This window comes from Bos javanicus, chromosome 13 (assembly GCF_032452875.1).
Source record: "Bos javanicus breed banteng chromosome 13, ARS-OSU_banteng_1.0, whole genome shotgun sequence".
In the NCBI taxonomy this organism is placed as follows: Eukaryota; Metazoa; Chordata; class Mammalia; order Artiodactyla; family Bovidae; genus Bos; species Bos javanicus.
In genome coordinates this window covers 6519440-6541950 of record NC_083880.1, presented here as the reverse complement: position 1 = coordinate 6541950, position 22511 = coordinate 6519440, and the positions used below count along the sequence as shown (strand labels likewise).

Sequence of the window (22511 nt, the reverse complement as noted above, 5' to 3'; positions counted from 1 at the left end):
ACTCCAGTATTCTTGCCTGGAGAATCCCAGGGACGGAGGAGCCTAGTGGGCTGCCGTCTATGGGGTCGCACAGAGTCGGACACGACTGAAGCAACTTAGCAGCAGCAGCAGCAGCAGCAGCATGCAGTCAAAAAGGTCACATACATCTTAGAGGCTGAGTTTGGGAGTTTAAGTCAACACCGCTAAGGAAAAGAAACGTTTCCATCCATTCTTCTAATATCAGACAGCCTGCAAATGCCATCGATGTGTTTGCCACGTTTTGCAGACAGCAGGGAACTCATCGTGTTTGTCATGAATGGACAGCTCTTTGGGGAGAAGTTTTTAGCAGAACTTGAGAAGACCCCTGGTGTCCACCCACCATCCTCGCGCAAAGGGAGAATCAGTCAGTCATGTTTCCCCCTTGGGGGATAAACTAGCTAACCTCTTTACAGAATCACTGAGGCTAGACACAGAGAGGTATGACCTCACTCACTGTAGGATTCTGGACCCATGGTAACATCTGGTAACATGGTAACATTCTGATTCTCAGGTTCTTACTGTATAATTCTACAGTGTGGGTTACAGACCTATAGGATTCAGGGGATTATGGCTTATGTTCTGCAGGCATTATGAGAGTCTACTGTTTCAGCAAATCATGTGCTAACATCTGCAAGGGATTTTTGAATAATAATACTTATTAAAGTACTTATACTCACATTATGTTAATCCCTATGACACCTCTGAGAAGTAGGCAAGAACAATTAGGTTTTGGCTGTTTTCAGATAAGCAAACTAAAGTCAGAAGTTTGTCAAACCAATAAAACCCAAAACAAAGCCAAAAAAAAAAGATTCAGACTAAACAAATCAGTTTCTGGTCAGAGTATAAAAAAAAACTTGAGTTAGGGAAATTAAAAGAGTACATTTGACGCTGTCCAGGTGCACCCACACGGTGCTATCGTACCGTGTTGTTACAAAGTCATAATGACACACTGTGGACTTGCAATCATCACAACGTTGAGTAACAACAATGCCTGAGATGTTATTCACCACCACACCTGGCTCATCAAGGCGGGTTCCTTTGGTTTGTGACAGGATGAGAGAAGGGAGCTGGCATGGTGGGTGATGAGATGTAGCCTGGGGGCTACATTCTGGCTCGAAGCTGCCCTAGTTTGTCACCAGTTAAGGAATTAGTAAATCCCAGGAAGAGCCCATCTTTGTGCCCAAAGCGCCAACCAGCTTTAGGTGGCAATGACTGTCTGTGTCAGATCCTGCACCTGTTTTTGAATTCAAAGCCCTGATAATATCAGCAAGCTTCTGGGATCTACACGGACACTGAGAAGAGAGCCCAAGTCAAAGACGATTACAAAGAAGCCGTAATCATCTCAGAAGGCAGGTTTGGTGTAATTCAAAGAGCCTCTTCCTAGAGATTAGAACTGGGTCCCTGGCCTCTTTTTAACTCCCTTGTACAGTGCCGACACGGTTTCTCCTGCCACGGCCGCCTCTTTCCTCATCTCTTGTGCAACTGAGCTTTTGTTGAGACAGGAGAACTTTGTCCCCAGCCATCCCTCACTGCCCCGCCCTGCTGGCTCATCCCGGGCCGCAGTGGGGGCCGCATGGAAGGCTGTGCTTCCCAGACGCTGCCCAGTGTGCTGGCAATTCACCTCCACCCCCCAGAGCTCCAGGAAACCTGCCTGCAGTGCATTTGGATACATCCTCTGGCTCCCTGCTCTGTGGGATGCTTGCCCAAATCTTTTCATGCCTACAGACAAAAGATACTCAGCAGCTCAATAGCTGCTTCTTAAGTGAAAAGATGGTTGGATGATGAAGAAATGCTACTTGTTTCTCTTTCTAATTCTTCCGCCCACCCATCCCCTAACCCCCAGCCCCACGTCCTTGGGTGCCTGCAGAGACACTCAGTGGCTTCCTCCAATATTGAGCCCAAATGTGAACTATCAAGCAACAGATACTTAAAGCAACTGTGACTGATGATAAATTATTCTTTTTAAAGACTTTGTGTGTGTGTGGACCATTTTTAAAATCTTTATTCAATCTGTTACAATATTGCTTCTGTTTTAAGTTCTGGTGAAGATCCACAGGGCATGTGGATCTTAACTCCCGGACCAGGTACGGAACCTGCACCACCTGCATTGGAAGGGGAAGTCTTAACCACTGAACCTCCAGGGAAGTTCCCTAGTCTTACTTATAAGACGGTTTTGGGGGGACTGCTCCCTTGTGTAGCCTTTGGGGGGAAACATGATCATAATGGCCACTTCTGGCAAGCAAAGCAAATGTTCTTCTCAAGTCACATTTATGGAGTCTCCTCCGCAAGATCGGTGAGGGCATTTCTGATGTCCTGGAGAAGTGATGCCTTTGCAAAGCAGTTTGGTTACATACTTTGGTTCAGGTCTTCTGGATGGATCTATAAATATGGGGCAGGTATCACGTGGCCTTTTGTAAGTCAAAGAAGCAAGGTGAGGTTCCTGGAAGAGGGCAAAGGGCAGCAGGGAGGAGAGGAGTTGGGTTGAGGTTTGAGGGTGTGCTGGTTGCTGGAGGCAGGGGAGAGGGTCACTGCAGAACTGTCTGGCCTTGGGGACATGAGATGAGCAGACAGAGTCTGCATAAAGGGACAGGGTGTCCCATGCACTCAGGTTCGGGGCCTGATACAGCAGGGAGGTCTTGGATCCTCAGGCAAGGGCCTGTGGGAATGGACTGAGTGGGATCCTTGGGTGAGTGGGACCAGGGCAGGAAGGTGAGCCTTGACTCGGGGAGCAATGTGGGAGCCTGAGTCAGCACCTAGATGCTATGTTTCAGGTCGTGGGGCAGCCAAAGGTGCCCAGTGAGTGCTGCCTGCCTCCGCCTGACCCAGCTGCCCTGACCCGGGAGAGTTGCATAAGAGATGGAAGCCGCAGCCTATTGCGTACATCACCCTTCCATCGGGGGAGGCATGGAGTGGAAAGGAGGTCTAAGTTCATTGTGTTTCAAAGGGGAACTCTGAACTCAGACCTCCTTGATTTACATCTCATCTCTGCCTCTTTCCAGCTCTGTCTCTGAACAAGTCACCTCACCACCACGTGCCTTTTTGCTTCATCTGGAGCAAGGGGCAATTGGTAGGTGTCTTGTTATGTAGCTGAGGTTGAAATGAGTGCGTGCATGTGAAAGTTTCATTCCAGCAAGGGTTCAATACTCTTACTGTTAAAAGGTATAGAGGCAATTGCTTTATTTATTAAAGTGAAAATCTAGTTCAAGAGCCTGGAGATCTAAAAGGCTGTGGCTTGTAAAGTAACCTAAGTGATGTTTATAGGTTTGACCTTCCACTCAAATGACACTCGTGAGCCCTCAGAAGAGGCAGGGCCCCGAGTGTTCCCACAGACACTGCATCCTTTGTTCCCCGTCCTCGTGGCCTGTGAATGCCTCTAGAAAGAATCCCGGGTCTTCCTCTCAACTTTTTTTTTCCCCAAACCACTCCAAATTCTTGGCCTGCCCATTCCTCTGACCTCATGCAACTCTCCTAGTTGAAAAGACTGCTTCTCCTCTTCAAGACCAGCTCAAGAAGCCCTTTGTGACTCGCTCGAGTATGGAGCTTACGCACACCTCTCTGCTCCAGGTGTGGCCTAGCGCCTGGAACAGCAGCATCACCTGGGAGCTTGTTGCAAAGGCAGATGCTCAGGCCCCTGCCCAGATCTGAGTCTGGACTCTGCATTTTAACAAGTCGCCACACAGTGCTTCCTTGTACATTAAAGTCTGCTGCTGCTGCTGCTAAGTCGCCTCAGTCGTGTCTGACTCTGTGCGACCCCCATCGAGGGCAGAGGGCAGCCCACTAGGCTCCTCCATCCCTGGGATTCTCCAGGCGAGAACACTGGAGTGGGTTGCCATTTCCTTCTCCAATGCAAGAAAGTGAAAAGTGAAAGTAAAGTCGCTCAGTCATGCCCGACTCTTAGCGACCCCATGGACTGCAGCCTACCAGGCTCCTCCATCCATGGGATTTTCTAGGCAAGAGTACTGGAGTGGGGTGCCATTGCCTTCTCCGTCATTAAAGTCTAGGAAACATTATCCTAGAATCTACATCCTATGCATTTACCAGTAAAGTGAGCAGGTTCAGAAAAAGCAAAAACAAAACTCAGTTCTGATTGATTTCCACAGACCTCTGAAAGCAGAGGTTGACCTTTCCAGAAAGTTGAAATTCACCCAGGATTTGAGGTCCTGGAATTCTTAGGGTGATGATATACTCAGCCCAGAGGACGCATTCACTAAAGGCCTCCAGGTACCCCACGGTGCTTGGACCTATTTCCTCAACGCACCAGAATCATGAAGGAGACCAAGCCTGTGGGGCCCTGGTTGGAGCTGATGCCTTGGCCAGTGCTGTGAAATGGCTGGAGAGTCTGTTTTATGGCACTGATGAGTCACAAATACAAACTAAGTGTTGGCTGTTTCCCTGGAGCTACCCGCAGTAGACGGTGCAAGGAGATATTTTTAGCATGGTGCCAGAGGCCAGACTCCAGCTTCTGGGTTAACAGGCTGCTAACAGGATAAGACATCACACTAGACTGATTTTCACATGAGAATCCATGTCTCTCTCTGGGTCCTCCATGGGGTCTGGCAGTAGCTGGACTTAGCGAGAGTGGAAGAGTATCATCCAGAGATGTCCATGCACCTGGGTCCTCTCACTGCAAACACAGGCTATTCTTTGTCCAAGAGATTTCTTTCTGGCTGCAGGAGTGTACTCAGCCTGAGTCAGGACAGCCCTCAACCAACCAACAAGCGGGAACTGGTGGGTAAATCCTGCAGCTCCCACTCTTCAGGTGGGGTGACACTGAGGCAGCTCACTCTGGTGCCCAGAGCCTCCTGGTAGACTTGCTCCCCGGTTGTCTGTAGTGGTAGACAGCACACTCTTTCCTGGCTGCCTCCCTTCCCTGTCTTCATCCCCTGCTCATCTGCCTGCATCCTGGGATCACTTCCTCAAGAAAGGACCTGCCTTCACATCACGTCTCAGGTCTGGTCCTGCGGAAAATGAACCAAGACAGGAGCAACAGACTTGGGTTTGAATTTTGACTCTCATCGTATGTTGTGTGTGTCCTTGGTCAGGTCATTCAGTCACTTTGAGCCTAGTTCTCCCTTAATAAGTGAGAATAGTGAAGAGAAATATAATCTGGATTTTTGTTAAATTTAAATGGCTGATTATATAAAAGGCTTAATACAGTGCTTAGCAGCAGTGAATGTTGAATAAATGATCGTTGGGATCTCAACATGGTTGTCCCTTGGTATCCACAAAGGACTGGTTCCAGGAACCTCTGTGGACTCACAAATCTACAGATGCTTAAGTCAGTTATATAAAATGGCATAGTGCTTGTATATAATCTATGCACATCCTCCCATATAACTTAAATCATCTCTGGATTACTTATAATACCTCAGTTCAGTTCAGTTCAGTTCAGTCGCTCAGTCAGGTCCAACTCTTTGCAACCTCATGGACTACAGCACGCCAGACTTCCCTGTCCATCACCAACTCCCGGAGTTTACTCAGACTCATGTCCATTGAGACGGTGATGCCATCCCCCTTCTCCTCTTGCCCTCAATCTTTCCCAGTATCAGGGTCTTTTCAAATGAGTCAGCTCTTCGAATCAGGTGGCCAAAGTATTGGAGTTTCAGGTTCAACATCAGTTCTTCCAATGAATATTCAGGACTGATCTCCTTTAGGATGGACTGATTGTACCTCCTTGCAGTCCAAGGGACTCTCAAAAGTCTTCTCCAACACTGCAGTTCAAAAGCATCAATTCTTTGGCGCTCAGCTTTCTTTATAATACCTAATACAATGTAAATCCTGTACAAATAGTTGCCAGCATGTGATAAAGTTTTGCTTTTTAAAAAATTTTGTTTGTTTACTTACTTATTTTTTAGCCTTGCCAGGCCTTCTTTGCTGTGCATGGACTTTCTCCAGTGGTGGCAAGCAGGAGCTACCCTCTAGTTGCTCCTCCGCATGTTGGGTCTTCCAGGACCAGGGATTGAACCTGTGTCCCCCGCATTGGCAGGCGGATTTCTAATCACTAAACCCCCAGGGAGTCCAAGTTTTGCGTTTTTAACTTTCTGGAAAATGTTTTCCTGAATAATTTCAGTCTGTGGTTGGCTGAATCTGATGACTGTGGAGCAAGCAGAAGTGGAAGGCTGACAGTAACTGTCCACATCTGCTATCTGCTGCTGCTGCTAAGTCGCTTCAGTCGTGTCTGACTCTGTGCGAGGAAGAGCTAATCCTTGGTGATAGATTCTGCTAAAAATAGACTTAAGTGTTGTTTATTTTTCCTTAGAGAATATTGCCTTCCTTTCAGAACTTTCCTTCTTTTAGTCTTTTCAGTTCCTCATTCTAATTTGGGGGATTTGCCTGGAAAATCCCAAGGACGGAGGAGCCTGGTAGGCTGCAGTCCATGGGGTCGCTGGAGTCGGACACGACTGAGTGACTTCCCTTTCACTTTTCACTTTCCTGCGTTGGAGAAGGAAATGGCAACCCACTCCAGTGTTCTTGCCTGGAGAATCCCAGGGACGGGGAAGCCTGGTGGGCTGCCGTCTATGGGGTCGCACAGAATCGGACAGGAACGACTGAAGCGACTTAGCAGCAGCAGCAGAGAAATGATGGGGGCTTCCCCGGCGGCGCTAGTAGTGAAAGAACCCGCCTGCCGACGCAAGAGACAGGAAACGCGGGTTCAGTCCCTGGGTCAGGAAGATCCCTTGGAGGAGGGTGTGGCAACCCACTCCAGGATTCTTGCCTGGAGAATCCCGTGGACAGAGGAGCCTGGTGGGCTACAGTCCACGGGGTCGCAAAGAGTCGGACTTCACCTGGAGGACTTAGCAGGCAGGCGGGGAAATGATGAATAGCTCAAAGTTACTGGTCAAACCCGGTCACATAGGATTCAACATTTATTATGCCGGTCTGAATAGTCTTAACTATACTTCAGTTCAGTTCAGTTCAGTTCAGTTCAGTTCAGTTGCTCAGTCGTGTCCGACTCTTTGCGACCCTATGAATCGCAGCACACCAGGCCTCCCTGTCCATCACCAGCTCCCGGAGTTCACTCAGACTCACATCCAGGTATATCTTTTTTCCCATACAGAATATAAAAATTCAAGGACCCAGAACTCTGATGAATTCATAGTTACTCTAAATAACAAGCAAGTATTCTCTGGTATTAATCTACATAAAAATAGGACCTCTTCTCCCTCCAAGGTCAGGACAGCACCCTTAAATGTAAGCAGAGGACACAGGTGAAGGCAAGCCCAACAAAATGGAACACACAGTTGTGTGATACCCCACAATCCTGATGTTCAAGAACGTTCCAGTTTAGGTGGCCATTCTTTTTTCCAATGAGTCAGACTTTATTCATTTGTTCACTTCTTTCCTCTTTCCAGTAAAGAATTGCATCAGTCAGTTTTTCTTGTTCAGCAATCATGTCACCCAGTTAACAAAAATACTTTTCCCCCACGCAAACCACTATCGAGTTCTTTCTCATACTGCAACAGACTCTTCAAGCCCAAATGTAGGATTTTACATTTGTCTCAGCTACATTTGATTTTATTTGTGTGACATTATTGATATTTTAAGATAGTTTTTTTTTTTTCTTTGCTCGTGAAGTGCTACATTTTCCTCTTTTCTTGAAGCCACCTTCACTTTTGATAAATAAGCCTTCCATTTCTTCCTCAAAGCCTTGGAACATGCCCATCAGACAGGGATCAGAGAGGAAGACTTTTTCTTTTCCTATTAAATAGTAGTTTTAGTGATATAGAATCCTATTATTTTCTGTTGACCAATCATGATACAGTGGTATTAAGTGAATAATAGTTACAAAATCACAACAGTAAAAGATGTTTATCAGTTTTCACAATCAGTAGCCAGACCAAAAAAACAAAGATAATTACAATTGCAAGCCATAATGGAAATATGATTAACCTAGCAGTATAAAATAATTACGCACAATTTGGGGGGTTAGGCGGAGTGATGTGGTAAGTGGGAGTGCACGCATGCACATGTTCTCCTCCACCCGGTCATTCTGTGTCTTTCGGTTGGTGCATTTAACCCATTTACAGTTAAGGTAATTATTGACGTGTATGATCCCATTACCATTTTCTCAATTGCTTTGGGTTTATTTTGTGTAGGTCCTTTCCTTCTCTTATGTTTCCTGCCTAGAGAAGTTCCCTTAGCATTTGTTCTGAAGCTGGTTTGGTGGCGCTGAATTCTCTCAACTTTTGCTTGCCTGGAAAGCTTTTGTTTTATCCTCCAATCTGAATGAGATTGCTGTGTAGACTATTATTGTTTGTAGATTCTTCTCTTTCATCACTTTAAATACGTCATGAAGGTGGCCATTCTTAAACTCCATCTCACAAGTTATTAGCTCCTATCTGGCCTGGTTGCACACCTCTTATACACCCAGGGAGGCAACTTTATATCTTCAGCAGATTCTTTGAAAAATCTCTACTTTATTCCAGTCAGCACTTGTACCTATTAAGGATTAAAATATCATTGTTTACTGAGGTATTTAGGATTATTCCAGGATAAATTAAAGTTTTGCCTTTTGTAACTTTCTGGAAGTTTTTTTTTCTCAAATATTTCCAGTCTGTGGATAGTTGAATCCAGTGGATGTGGAATACGCAGAAATGGAGGGTGAACAGTAATTGCCCACATTTTGCGATCCAAGAACTCATCCAGCAATAAAGACAGCCAGCAGCTACTGACGCCTTACCTATTGTGAATTAATTAAATTATTTTTCCCTCCCTATACCATCTCATTTCTGGAACATCTCAAATGAGAAGTTGTTCCAAGGACACTGAAACTAGCCCTGCTCTCAAAGGTGGTTGTGTTCTGATGTAAATACAGCAGCAGGGAGAATTCTTTATGGGTAAAAGTTGGGTTGAGCACATTAGTGAGAGAGAACAAGTGATTTGTATATCTGAGACTGAAAGTCTATTAGTTTTCTACTGTAAGAGATTAGCACAAATCTATGGCTTTAAAATAGCACAAATTTGCTATCTTACAGTTCTGGAGGCTAAAGGCCTGAAATGGGTCTTGTTCAGTTTAGTTGCTCAGTCATGTCCATCTCTTTGTGAGCCCCACAGACTGGAGCATGTCAGGCCTCCCTGTCCATCACCAACTCCTGGAGTTTACTCAAACTCATGTCCATTGAGTCAGTGGTGGCATCCAACCATCTCATTCTCTGTTGTCCCCTTTTCCTCCTGCCTTCAATCTTTCCCAGCATCAGGGTCTTTTCAAATGAGCCAGTTCTTTGCATCAGGTGGTCAAAGTATTGGAGTTTCAGCTTCATCATCAGTCCTTCCAATAAATATTCAGGACTGATTTCCTTTAGGATGGACTGGTTGAATCTCCTTGCAGTCCAAGGGACTCTCAAGCGTCTTCTCCAACACCACAGTTCAAAAGCATCAATTCTATGGCGCTCAGCTTTCTTTATAGTCCAACTCTCACATCCATACATGACGACTGGAAAAACCATAGCTTTGACTAGATGGACCTTGGTTGGCAAAGTAATGTCTCTGCTTTTTAATATGCTGTCTAGATTGATCATAACTTTTCTTCAAGGAAAAATGTCTTTTAATTTCATGGGTGCAGTTACCATCTGCAGTGATTTTGGAGCCCCCCAAAATAAAGTCTGTCACTGTTTCCATTGTTTCCCCATCTATTTGCCATGACGTAATGGGACTGGATACCATGATCTTAGTTTTCTGAATGTTGAATTTTAAGCCAACTTTTTCACTCTTCTCCTTCACTTTCATTAAAAGGCTCTTTAGTTCTTTGCTTTCTGCCATAAGGATGGTATCATCTGTGTGTCTGAGGTTATTGATATTTGTCCTGGCAATCTTATTCCAGCTTGTTCTTCAACCAGCCCAGCATTTCTCATGATGTACTCTGCAATATAACTTTGACATACTCCTTTCCTGATTTGGAACCAGTCTGCTGTTCCATGTCCAGTTCTAACTTGCTTCTTGATCTGCATACAGATTTCTCAGGAGGCAGGTCAGGTGGTCTGGTATTCCCATCTCTTTAAGAATTTTCCACAGTTTGTTGTGATCCACACAGTCAAAGGCTTTGGCATAGTCAATAAAGCAAAAGTAGATGTTTGTCTGGAAATCTCCTGCTTTTTTGATGATCCAATGGATGCTGGCAATTTGGTCTCTGGTTCCTCTGCCTTTTCTAAATCCAGCTTGAACATCTGGAAGTTCACAGTTCACGTACTGTTGAAGCCTGGCTTGGAGAATTTTGAGCATTACTTTGCTAGCGTGTGAGATGAGTGCAATTGTGTGGTAGTTTGAACATTCTTTGTCATTGCCTTTCTTTGGGATTGGAATGAAAACTGACCTTTTCCAGTCCTGTGGCCACTGCTGAGTTTTCCAAACTTGCTGGCATATTGAGAGCAGCACTGATCTTAGACAAGTATTAAGCAACCTGTTGTGGAGCCTGAATTTACTCATCTGTAAACTAGTACTACCCTCATGGGGCTGTCCACAGGGTTAAATAAGTACGTAAGGAAAGATCATCAACTCAGCATCTGGTGCAGTGTAAATTCTCAGTAAATGCTAGTTGCTTATATAAAATAACCACAGTAAGCATTTATTAAAAGATATAAATGAGAACTGTTATCTATTTTCTTGGGCCCAAAGAGAGAGCATGAAGAATAAGTTACTGAACGTTTTAAGAGCTTTGTAAAATTGGAAGATAAATTGAAATTCTTCCATTGTAATTTTGGCAAAGGACTAAGAAATTACAATTTTGTTTGAAGATAATTTCAAACTTAGCAAAATATTTGCAAGAATAAGAATATTACAAAGAACATCCAAGTACCTTTTACTTAGATTCATCTAATAACACAGCAGGTACAAACAATTCAGTAGCTTCTATTACCAGGCATTTTATATTTCTTTTCCAACATACTGTGAATCAGGCATCATAATACAGATTAGTTCCATACCATGAATCAGGCATCATAATAGAGGTTATTTTTAGAATTAGTAAATAACAATCTAGGAAGGTTAAGTAATTTGCCTAGGACCACATTATAGTAGGCTATAAAACAAGAAGACAAATGTTTGGGTCAAAGCCTATACTTAGGAAAAAAAAAAATCAATGGTTGTAAATTTATGTATGCTATATACTGGGCTTTCCTGGTAGCTAGCTGGTAGAGAATCTGCCTACAAGGCAGGAGACCCTGGTTTGGTTACTTGGTCAGGAAGATCCCCTGGGAAAGGGATAGGCTACCCACTCCAGTATTCTTGGCCTTCCCTGGTGGCTCATATGGCAAAAAATCTGCCTGCAATGCTGGAGACCTGGGTTCAATCCCTGGGTTGAGAAGATCCCTGGAGGAGGGCATGGCAACCCACTCTAGTTTCTTGCCTGAGAATCCCATGGACAGAGGAGCCTGGAAGGCTACAGTTGATGGGGTTGCAGAGAGCTGGACACAGCAAGTAACTAAGCGCAGCGCAGCACGTGCCGTATAGCATACTTGTGGTTGTTATTAACACATCCCATCTGTTTTATCACCCTATCTACTCATCATCTTCATCTTTATGGACTGTCCAAGGAAGACTATTACATTTAGAATGGATAAACAACAAGATCCTACTGTATAGCACAAGGAACTATATTCAATATCCTGTGATAAACCATTGGAGAAGGCAATGGCACCCCACTCCAGTACTCTTGCCTGGAAAATCCCATGGACGGAGGAGCCTGGTGGGCTGCAGTCCATGGGGTCACTGAGGGTTGGACACGACTGAGCGACTTCACTTTCACTTTTCACTTTCATGCTTTGGAGAAGGAAATGGCAACCCACTCCAGTGTTCTTGCCTGGAGAATCCCAGGGACGGGGGAGCCTGGTGGGCTGCCGTCTATGGGGTCGCACAGAATCGGACACGACTGAAGTGACTTAGCAGGCAGTGATAAACCATAATGGAAAAGAATATTAAAAATGTATACCTGTGCATAACTGAGTCATGTTGCTGTATAGCAGATTGGCACAACATTGTGAATCGACAATACTCAGTAAAAATAAAGGAAAATATGACACAGATGAACCTGTCTATGAAACAGGGAGAGACTCACAGAGGGTGGATGGGGAGGGAGAGCTGGAACTTCAGTAGATGCAAACTGTTACACAGAGAATGGATAAATGGCAAGGTCCTACTGTGTAGGACTATACTCAGTACCCTGAGGTAAACATTATGCAAGACTGCATGGATGCTCAGTCATGTGTGATTCTTTGCAACCCCAATGGACTGCAGCTCACCAGGCTCCTCTGTCCATGGGATTTTCCAAGCAGGACTACTGAAGTGGTTGCCAGTTCCTCCTCCAGGGGATCTTCCCAACCCAGGGATCGAACCCAAGTTTCCTGTGTCTCCTGCATTGGCAGGAGTATGCTTTACCACCGAGCCATTTCTGAGTTACTTTGCTGTACAGCAGAAATTAACAATAGAAATGATAAATTTATATAACATTATAAATCAGCTATACTTTGATAAAAAAACTAAACTAAAAAAAAAATAACAACTTAAGTCTCCAAACTTCCCCAAGGCAGTTCCAAAAAAGGAGGCAATTTTACACTTCTGATAATTGTACTCACTCTAGGAGCTCTGCCATAGCTTCGGCAGCCGCTTTGTAAGACCATTAATGACAGTGACACGAATATGTTTGGATTACACTTAGCAATCTGGGTGCTTAATGCAGTTCAACCATTTGCTCCAGGTCACCGGAGGTTAACAAGCCAGTTGTGAATATAAACATAACCGTGTTTCATTAGCTAAGCTCCCAGTGTGAAGAGCAAGGACAAAGCTGCATCAATAATCTTTGCTTTTGTCTAGGAGCAAGTGGTACCTCTTGGATAAAATCACTGATACTCACTGTTGTGTTTGAAGATCCTTATGGTCGCGCCTGAGAGTCGGGCCCCCAGCACTAGGGATGCGTGGTTTAACTCGTCGCTTAAAATGAGGCATCCCTGTGTAGAAAACAAGCACATGGAACACAGGCCGATAAATAAAGTCAAGGGGAAGAGACACGCAGGAATAGGAGCTCACTTCTAGACCTGTAACATGGATTCCCACAGCCCTCTTTAATTTTAGAAGGCCGAGAGTTTAAACGGGTGTTTATATGTTTGCATGGATAAGATCCTCAAGAGCAATTAGCTGATAGAGATGGGAACCGTCTTAAGGGAATAACATCTTTTTGAATTATTTTTATGCTACAGGATTGATGGTTGGCAGGAAAATGAATATACTTTTGGGTAGGGCATGGATTTTCTGGGATTTTCCAGTTCCTGCTGGATTATTTGAAACGGTTTTGAAGCACTGAGACTAGAAGGTAGGGTTGTTAGTTCATTTTTTTTTCCCCTGCAAGACATTTCAAGCTCTTCTTTTCTGATTCCCAATTCCACAGTATAGTAACATCCATGTAGACAGAAACTTCACTGCTTTACAGTTAAAACTGCATCTGGAAAAGTATGGATGCAATTCAGTCTGAGGCAAGGAGAGAAGGTCACTCTAATTTACTGCTTATCAATTTATGTTTATAAACTATTTTTCTTTATTAATTTAAAGATTTCTAAATTATGAAATTGCCCAACCATATTTTGAATGCAGGGACATGCCAAAAAAAAAAAAAAAGAAAGAAAGAAAGAAAGCATTTTTCCTTTGTGGCCAGCCAGAATCTTTGAGTTCTTCCTTATATTTTAGAAATTTCACACATGATACATTTTAAATTTTTGAGGCCAAAGGGAGCAAAATTCTCACATCTCCATACTCCAGACATTGTGTATTTATAATTTTTTGGTGAACATATGAGAGTTGTAAATCATCATATCTCACTCAAATTCTTTAGCATGTATCCACTAGGAAAAAGGACATTCTCCTACATGATCATGATGCAGTCATCATAATTAAACATTAATACAATGCTATCACTTAAAATGGGCTTCCCTGGTGGCTCAGATGGTAAAGAATCTGCCTGCAGTGCAGGAGATGGGGGTTGGATTACTGGGTTGGGAAGATCTCTTGGAGAAGGAAAGGCAAGTATTCTTGCCTGGAGAATTTCATGGACAGAGGATCCTATGGGCTACAGTCCATGGGGTCACAAGGAGTCATCACTTAATATATCAGACTTTGCCAACGGTCCTAAAAATGTCTTGATGTCTTTTGTAGAAGTTTCATTTCCTTCTTTTTTGTTTTTTCAGTGCAGAATCCAATCAAAGATTATATATTGCATTGTATTAGTTGCCATGAGTCAGATTTTTAAAAACAGAAATCTGATTACGGCACTTGCTTACTGAAAATGAGGCAACCAATTCTCCATTTTTCTCCAGAAGAATTTCCAAAACTCTACCACCATTTATGCTGCAAAGTTCTTTACAATTTGGTACCTGTCTTCATTCTGATTTCTACTTCAACCATTCTCTTCTGTTCTAATTCTTTTAAACTTCAGTGCTTTATACATGATACTTCCATTTCCTTCTCTTAAGGACATTACTTACTTATCTAAACAGATAAGTACCAGATTCTGTTCTTATGTCACCTTCTTTGTATAGGCACCCCAGCCTTTCTTGAAAGAATTATTTTGTCCCTTCCCATTTATGGGCACACCTTTTCTGTAATATTCATTCTAAGGTGGTACCAGTAGTAAATAACCCACCTGCCAATGCAGGAGACTTAAGAGATGTGGGTTTGATCCCTGGAGTGGGAAGATCCCCTGGAGGAGGGCATGGCAACCCACTCCAGTATTCTTGCTTGGAGAATCCCATGGACAGAGGAGCATGGCGGGCTATGGTTCATACGATTGCATAGAGTTGGACGCTATACCCCATTAGACTGTAAACTACCTGAATTTACAGGACAAAGGTCTTATACATATTTGTATGCCCTACATCTTGCCTCATTGAAGGACACAGAAGATTCTCAATAAGTGACTTACTGAATGAACAAAAAAGTGAATTACACAAGCAAACTGTTTTGTCAAAATAAATGCTTAACAATCATTTGCTACACTGAACATGATGACTCAGGAGCTTAGAAATTTAATTGAACTTGCTAAACTGTCACGGAAGAGGAATTTTGACTCACATCTAGGGCTGAGATTCTATAACTGGAATCTCATGACCAAGAACTTTGTTGGACTCAGCTGGCACTGACACAGGCTGGGACCTGGACCTGGGACCCTTTGCCGCAGAGCTTGCACCTAGACGAACCTCTCTGTGTTCTTGAGCAACAAAGTACAAAGAAGTTATTTTTGTGGGACTAAAAATAGCTGTATGCATACACTGCATATTATGGACAACGAAATATAAAACCCAACTGCCACTTCTGAAGAGCCAGCAGAAGAAGCAGGGTGTTGGGAGCAAAAACAGGGTACTGCACATGGTCCCTGCACACAACATCACCACAGCAGTGGGCAGACCACCTAAGCCATCCCTTCAGCCTGACCTCTGGACCCACCTCTATCCTCACCTCATGTAAGAAACCAGATCGTCCCCCTTCAGGGAATGAGCAAGTAAGGGAACCTCTTACTTATTTTTGCTCCTGGGGCCCCCTTAAAGCCTTGTCTTAATCTCTTGTCTGGTCTCATCAATTTCTATTGATTAGGAAAGGACCCTGGTTGGTAATAGTACATATATTCAAAAAGCTGAACATCCAATCCTAAGAAAAGAAACTTCTCAGCTATATGTCTAACAGAGGGTCTACTCAGATTGTCTCAGGAATAACACAGCAGAAGACAATTATGTTAACAAAGACTCACCTTTCCAACGAGTGCAGGGATATTCATTGAGTTTGTTGCAAATCCCATCCCAAATACCATAGCAGCTTCCACGTTCAGGAACTTAGCCACAAGATCCTCCAGCTCTTTATGCTTATCCAAGGTTCCTGCATATGAAATAATAGGGTGGGTGAGTCTTCTGTTCTCAACAAGTTGAAGACTGAAGACTCAAATTCCAATGCTTACCCATCACCAAAAGACACATACAAGAGTGCTCATAGCAGGTCTGTTGGCTGTAGACCCATTATAGAAGCAATTCAAATACTCATACACTGTAGAATGGATCAATACACTGTGGGGGGTATTTATAGAGTAGAATTCAGCACAGCAATGAGAAAAAACAAACTAATGTTCCATGCAACAACATGGAAAACATCACAAATATGTGGTTGAGTGAAAAAAGTCAGATATGTATACACGCATATTGTATGAATCCATTTATAGTTTACAAACAGAAGCAACCGATAGTACCAGTGTTAGGAGTCAGGTATTTGCTGTTGTTGTTTAGTTGCTAAGTCATGTCTAACTCCTTGGACCACAGCCCGCCAGGCTGTCCATGGGATTTCCCAGGCAAGAAAACTAGAGTAGGCTACCACTTCCTTCTCCAGGGGATCCTCCCAACCCAGGGATGAAACTCCACCTCTGCCCTGGCAGGTGGATTCTTTACCACTGAGCCACCAAAGAAGTTCTAAAAGTCAGAAAAGTGGGTACTTTTCTTGGAAGCATGCAAAGCGCTTTGAGATGCAGAAAGTGAAGAGGAACTAAAAAGCCTCTTGATGAAGGTGAAAGAGGAGAGTGAAAAAGTTGGCTGAAAACTCAACATTCAGAAAACGAAGATCATGGCATCCGGTCCCATCACTTCATGGGAAATAGATGGGGAAACAGTGGAAGGTGTCAGACTTTATTTTTGGGGCTCCAAAATCACTGCAGATGGTGACTTCAGCCATGAAATTAAAAGACATTTACTCCTTGGAAGAAAAGTTATGACCAACCTAGATAGCATATTCAAAAGCAGAGACATTACTTTGCCAACAAAGGTCCGTCTAGTCAAGGCTATGGTTTTTCCAGTGGTCATGTATGGATGTGAGAGTTGGACTATGAAGAAAGTTGAGCACCAAAGAATTGATGCTTTTGAACTGTGGTGTTGGAGAAGACTCTTGAGAGTCCCTTGGACTGCAAGGAGATCCAACCAGTCCATTCTGAAGGAGATGAGCCCTGGGATTTCTTTGGAAGGACTGATGCTAAAGCTGAAACTCCGGTACTTTGGCCACCTCATGCGAAGAGCTGACTCATTGGAAAAGACTCTGATGCTGGGAGGGATTGGGGGAAGAAGGAGACGGGGACGACAGAGGATGAGATGGCTGGATGGCGTCACTGACTTGATGGACATGAGTCTGAGTGAACTCTGGGAGTTGGTGATGGACAGGGAGGCCTGGCGTGCTGCGATTCATGGGGTCGCAAAGAGTCGGACACGACTGAGCAACTGAACTGAACTGAACTGAACTGAGACGTTTTGTTTCTAGATCCTGGTGCGAGTTATGTGGGTATGTTTTTTTTGTGACAATCCACTGAACTTTATACTTATGATTGGAGCAATTTTCTATATATATGTGTTTTATCATGTAATAAAATTTATAAAAAATGCCACAATTCCTCTTTCCTCCCACCCTACACCCCACGAATAATTAAATTCTAACTCCCTCAGAGATTCCCCACTCTTAAACGCAGAATTCATGACTTTCATACATGCAATCAAGCTATAATTTACTGAACCTTTGGAATGTGCTAGATTTCAAAGCCCACTATTTAAGTTATCTCATTTAATTTTAAGGGCCCAATAATGCAGGTATTATTACTTTACAGATAAGAAAACTGAAGTGGGAAGCGGTAACAGATAAAAATCAACAGAGACAGTCAAGTCTAACTCCAAAGTTCACATTTTTACGACTCTACCACCTTTAAAAGCTTACTCTCTGACCACTTCTTTTTTTATTATTATTTCTTTTTTACTATTTTTCCCCCTTCTCTCTACAATAGGTTCTCATTAGTTATATATTTTATACAGAGTAGTGAATATATGTCAATCTGAATCTCTCAAATTATTGCTCCCTCCCTTCCCCTCTTGGTGTCCATACTTTGGTTCTCTTTGTCTATGTCTATTTTTGCTTTGCAAATAGGTTCACCTGTACTATTTTTTCTAGATTCCCTATATATGCATACAGATGGCCAAGAGGCACATGAAAAGATGCTCAACATCACTATCAGAGAAATGCAAATCAAAACTGCAATGAGGGCTTCCTGCATTGTAGCTCAGTGGTGGCTCAGTGGTAAGGGATCCCGCTGCCAACGAAGGAGACACGGTTTTGATCCCTGATTTGGGAAGATTCCACATGCTGTGGAGCAATTGAACCTATGTGCCACAACTATTGAATCTGTTCTCTAGAGCCCAGTAGGCAAAACTCCCAAGCCCATGTGCTTCGGCTACTGAGGCCAAGCACCCTAGAGCCTGTGTTCTGCAACGAGGAACCACCACAATGAAAAGGCCATGCACCACAACTAAAGAGTAGTCTGCAGAGCAACAAAGACCCAGCACAGCCAAAAATAAATAAGTAAATACAATTCTGTAAAAAAACTACAGTAAGGTGCCACCTCACACCCCAGAATGTGCGTGCGTGTGTGTGTGTGTGTGTGTGCACGCGCTAAGTCGCTTCAGTCATGTCTGACTCTTTGTGACCCCATGGACTGTAGCCCACCAGGCTGCTCTGTCCACGGGGTTCTCCAGGCAAGAACATTGGAGTGGGTTGCCACACTCTTCTTCAGGGGATCTTCCCAAACCAAAGATGAACCCGCACCTGTTCTGTCTTGTGCATTGGCAGGTGAGTTCTTTACCACTAATGCCGCGTGGGAAGCCCCACACCCCAGAATCAACCACCACCAAAAATCTACAAACAGGAAATGCTGGAGAGGGTGTGGAGAGGAGGGAAGCCTCCTACACTGTTGGTGGGAATAGACGTGGATACAGCCACTATGGAGGAGAGTATGGAGATTCTAGCACCCCCCTCTCCCCATGTTACGTACAGTCCCTCAGGCCTCACGGAGAGCGTCAAGGCTCCCATAGTCTTATGCTTGCCCTCGCTCTAAGTTCTGCATCTATGCTCTCCAGTATTGTAGCCATCAACTACACATGGCTAGTGCGATGGCAGAGCTGAGTGTTACATTTTTTAAAATTTTAGTTAATTTAAAGGTTAAAACTGAAGCTCTGGAAAATATTCTCTACTAAACACAATTTTACTGTTTTAGTCAGATTATTTTACATTTATTTCACTTTAACCAATGAAAATTTAATGTCTGGATTGACAGGTGCTGGAAGGGTAAAAGAATCTGCCTGCTAATGCTGAAGGCATAAGAGATGCAGGTTCAATTCCTGGGTTGGGAAGATCCCCTGGAGAAGGAAATGGCAACCCACTCCAGTATTCTTATCTGGAGGATCTTCATGGACAGAGGATCCTGTCTGGGTACAGTCTATAGGGTTGCAAAGAGTCAGACATGACTGAAGCAACTGAGCTCACATGGAAGGGTGTAATATCCACTATTTTTTGAAGATAGTACAAAGACAATAAAAACAGTATAGTATAGTTTATTAATATTTTACTTATTGATTACATTTTTAAATGGTAATATTTGGGATATATTGAGTCAAATAAAATGTATTATAAAATTAAGTTTGCCTGATTTTTTTTAAACTTTTCAAAAGGCAGCTACTAAAAAAATTTAAATTACACATGTCTTGCATTTTATTTTTGTTTCTCTAAGTAATACACTTAACAGAATAAAAAATGTACAAACTGAGAAATGCTGTAATTTATATTCATAGAACATAGGAGCAGACTTAACTTAGATTTAAGTTAGAGAAATATTGTTAGCATATTCAGGACTATTATAATCATGCTTCTATTAACACATTTGACTATACAGAGTGTGATATCAGAATTTTATCTAAATTGGTAAGTCAGCCTGCTTATTGAACTAAATTGATGAAGTGTTAAACTTGAGAAAGCATTGTATGGTGAGCTGAAAATTTTATTTTGCATTTAACATAAAAAAGAATATCTGATGACCCATCTTTGCTCTTCCTGAGAGGTCACAATAGCTAGCTGGTAGTCTTTTTCTCAAATCTGAATTCATTTATCCTCCAAACTGTCTGAAAACATTGTTTAGAAAACAAACATTCTAGCAGAGTCAATTTCACTCAAGATTTGGAGGTGGTGAATAGTTAGAAATTTAAATTGTAATTGAAAACTTTATTATTCAAGATATAACATAGTGTGAAGAAAAGAAACTGAAATTTAAAGATAAAATGTGGGCACATTTGTCAGACTTGTTTTTACCTCGCAGAGACTGTATCCTAAAGGGTGGTGAGAGGACCACCAGCGTAGCCATGAGGGAACTGGTCTTGATGGCAGCTCTCCCACTAAACAGCCGGATGGCCTCTGGCAATCTCTCCTCGCTGGAGGGATTGGGAGAAGTGCTGTTTTAGGCATCCTTGACCTTAGGAGTGCTCTCTCCTCCACCTAGAATGAGTTTCTGCAGCTCTGAGTCATTCTTTGAGACCCACCTAACATAACATCTTTTCTCGGATGCCATCTCAGCTTCCCTAGGCAAACTTGGTCATCTTCTCCCCTGCGATTGCATGAGCCTCATCACAGAATGATTGTAGCACTTAGTAAGTTTCACTGGGGATGTTCATGGGGCTGCCTTATTATAGGAAGAACCCTTGGAGCGCAGATACTGGGTGTGGGACGTCTGTCTTGGCAACCATGGTGCCTATGGCAGTACTGACACATAACAGGTGCTTGCTGAGTTGCATGCTGCCTTTTGAGGAAAAAGAAGCCAAGACTGAGGCTAGAGGAGGGAATGGCACAGGGAAAAATGTCAAGAAGCCTTGTGATGCCAGGGCCACCAGGCCACCAGGCAGGGAGCATCAGTCTGGGAACACTGACGCCTGAGGAAGGCCTCCAGCGAGGATGGCGGGTTCCCAAACTTTTTCAGCTGGGTAACCTTCTCCATGAGCCTTTCCTGCCCAGAGATCAGGGGACAACAGTGTCCTGGCCCCATCACCCAGAAGTGTATCAGTAGATTTTCATGGTGAGTCACTGTGCTGTCTTCCTCCACTTACGTCTTCCCCAAATCTGATGTTTTAGGGGCTTGTCTGTAACAGTTGCATCATGAAAAGTCCTTAAGGTAATATGGAAGTGGATGTGCCTACGAACAGCCCAAGAAATTGCCCTCTTCCAGGTCTCTTTCATTAGCTTGACTCAAAGGGAAGAAGAAGGGAGGAAATGCAGGTGACCATATTAAGTCCTTAGAAACCAGTCTTATGAATTTCCAGTGTTTGGGTGGTTAGTACATTCTCACATCTATCAGTTTCTGTGACCGGATGTCTCATAGGTGGGTTACAAGTTATTAGCGGTTTTGCATCTAGGGCTCTACTTTCCTCAATTTGTAGAATAGTCCGCACTCCCAACTCCCATGATCATGGAGTTTCTCTGATTAGTGTCCATCGCTCAAGTTTCATCAACAGATTTGAGAGATTTCCAGGATGGCTGGACATTTTCTACTCTAGGAAGCCAAGACTTTCAAAGTTAGACTAGGCTAGTCTGGGATGGGGTGGGGATTTTAAGAAAAATTACTGGACGGCTGCTTTCCTGCTCCTGTTCTTTGGATTCAAGAAATGAAAGTGTAGGGATTAACACAGTGTTGTAAATCAACTATACTTCAATAAAAATATTAAAACTGAAAAAAGGAAATAAAAATGTAGGAGAACCTTGAGGAAACAAAATGGGCACTAGAAACTTAACTCGCTTGCTTCTACCGATGTTCGAGCCATGTCCTGGTTGAATGAAGATGTTTGAGTCCTGTCAAGTGGCAGTTACTGATCTGAGCGCGTTAGGAATTCTAGAATAGTAGTCAACCTTTTGTTGCTGATATGTAAATATGGGCAGTTTTTGAATCCCAAGAAAGCAGAGCTATAGTCCTAACTGATACCGTGAGTGTGCATACTCAATCGTGCCTGACTGTTTGTGACCCCATGGACGGTAGCCAATCAGGTTCCTCCGTCCATGGGATTTCCCAGACGAGAATACTGGAGTGTGTTGTCATTGCCTTCTCCAGGGGTTCTTCCTGACCCAGGGATCGAACCCAAGTCTCCTGCATCGGCAGGCAGATTCTGAAGGTACAAATAAATCCACAATAATCTTTATTTCTCTTTCCCTCTGTGATGACTTTCATCTTTTCTTTAGTCTCTGAAAGTCAGTAACAACCACACCTAGGCTGGTAAGAATGGATATCCAAATTGTGACATTGTGCCTATATTGACACTTGCTCTTATCCTGATGGTTTATTTATCCAGTGGCTACTGGAAATCTACGTTGTGATAAAAGAATGAATACAAGCTGGGTATATGCTCTTGGCAGCTCTCTCTGCAGGGCTTTTGCCTGCCAAGCACAGGCTATGCCACCATCAGTCATATCAATAAAAATCAGATTCAAGGAAAAGTAGCAAATTAGGAACTCCACATTTCAGTTGATTTTCTAATGGTATTGGTCATGATATTGACACTGGTTAATAGTACAGAGCGTGGGTGTTATTAACAAGCCCGTTTCCCAACCACCACCTTTGCCTATGCAGCACGTGGAAAGACTATTTTCCAAACTGTGGCTGTCGTCACTTTTCATCCAGAATATCCTGTCTG

The 22511-nt window shown here is 43.3% G+C and overlaps 1 protein-coding gene across 1 annotated transcript in view; it reads right to left on the bottom strand.

Moving 5' to 3' along the window:
- SPTLC3 (serine palmitoyltransferase long chain base subunit 3) overlaps positions 1–22511 on the bottom strand; it is a 148076-nt gene that overhangs the window by 56416 nt on the left and 69149 nt on the right. The window contains exons 5-6 of the mRNA XM_061435620.1: positions 15743–15867; positions 12863–12956 (exon numbers count right to left, since the gene is read on the bottom strand). Of these exons, the coding sequence (XP_061291604.1) occupies positions 12863–12956; positions 15743–15867 (219 nt within the window). The remainder of the gene's footprint in view (positions 1–12862; positions 12957–15742; positions 15868–22511) is intronic.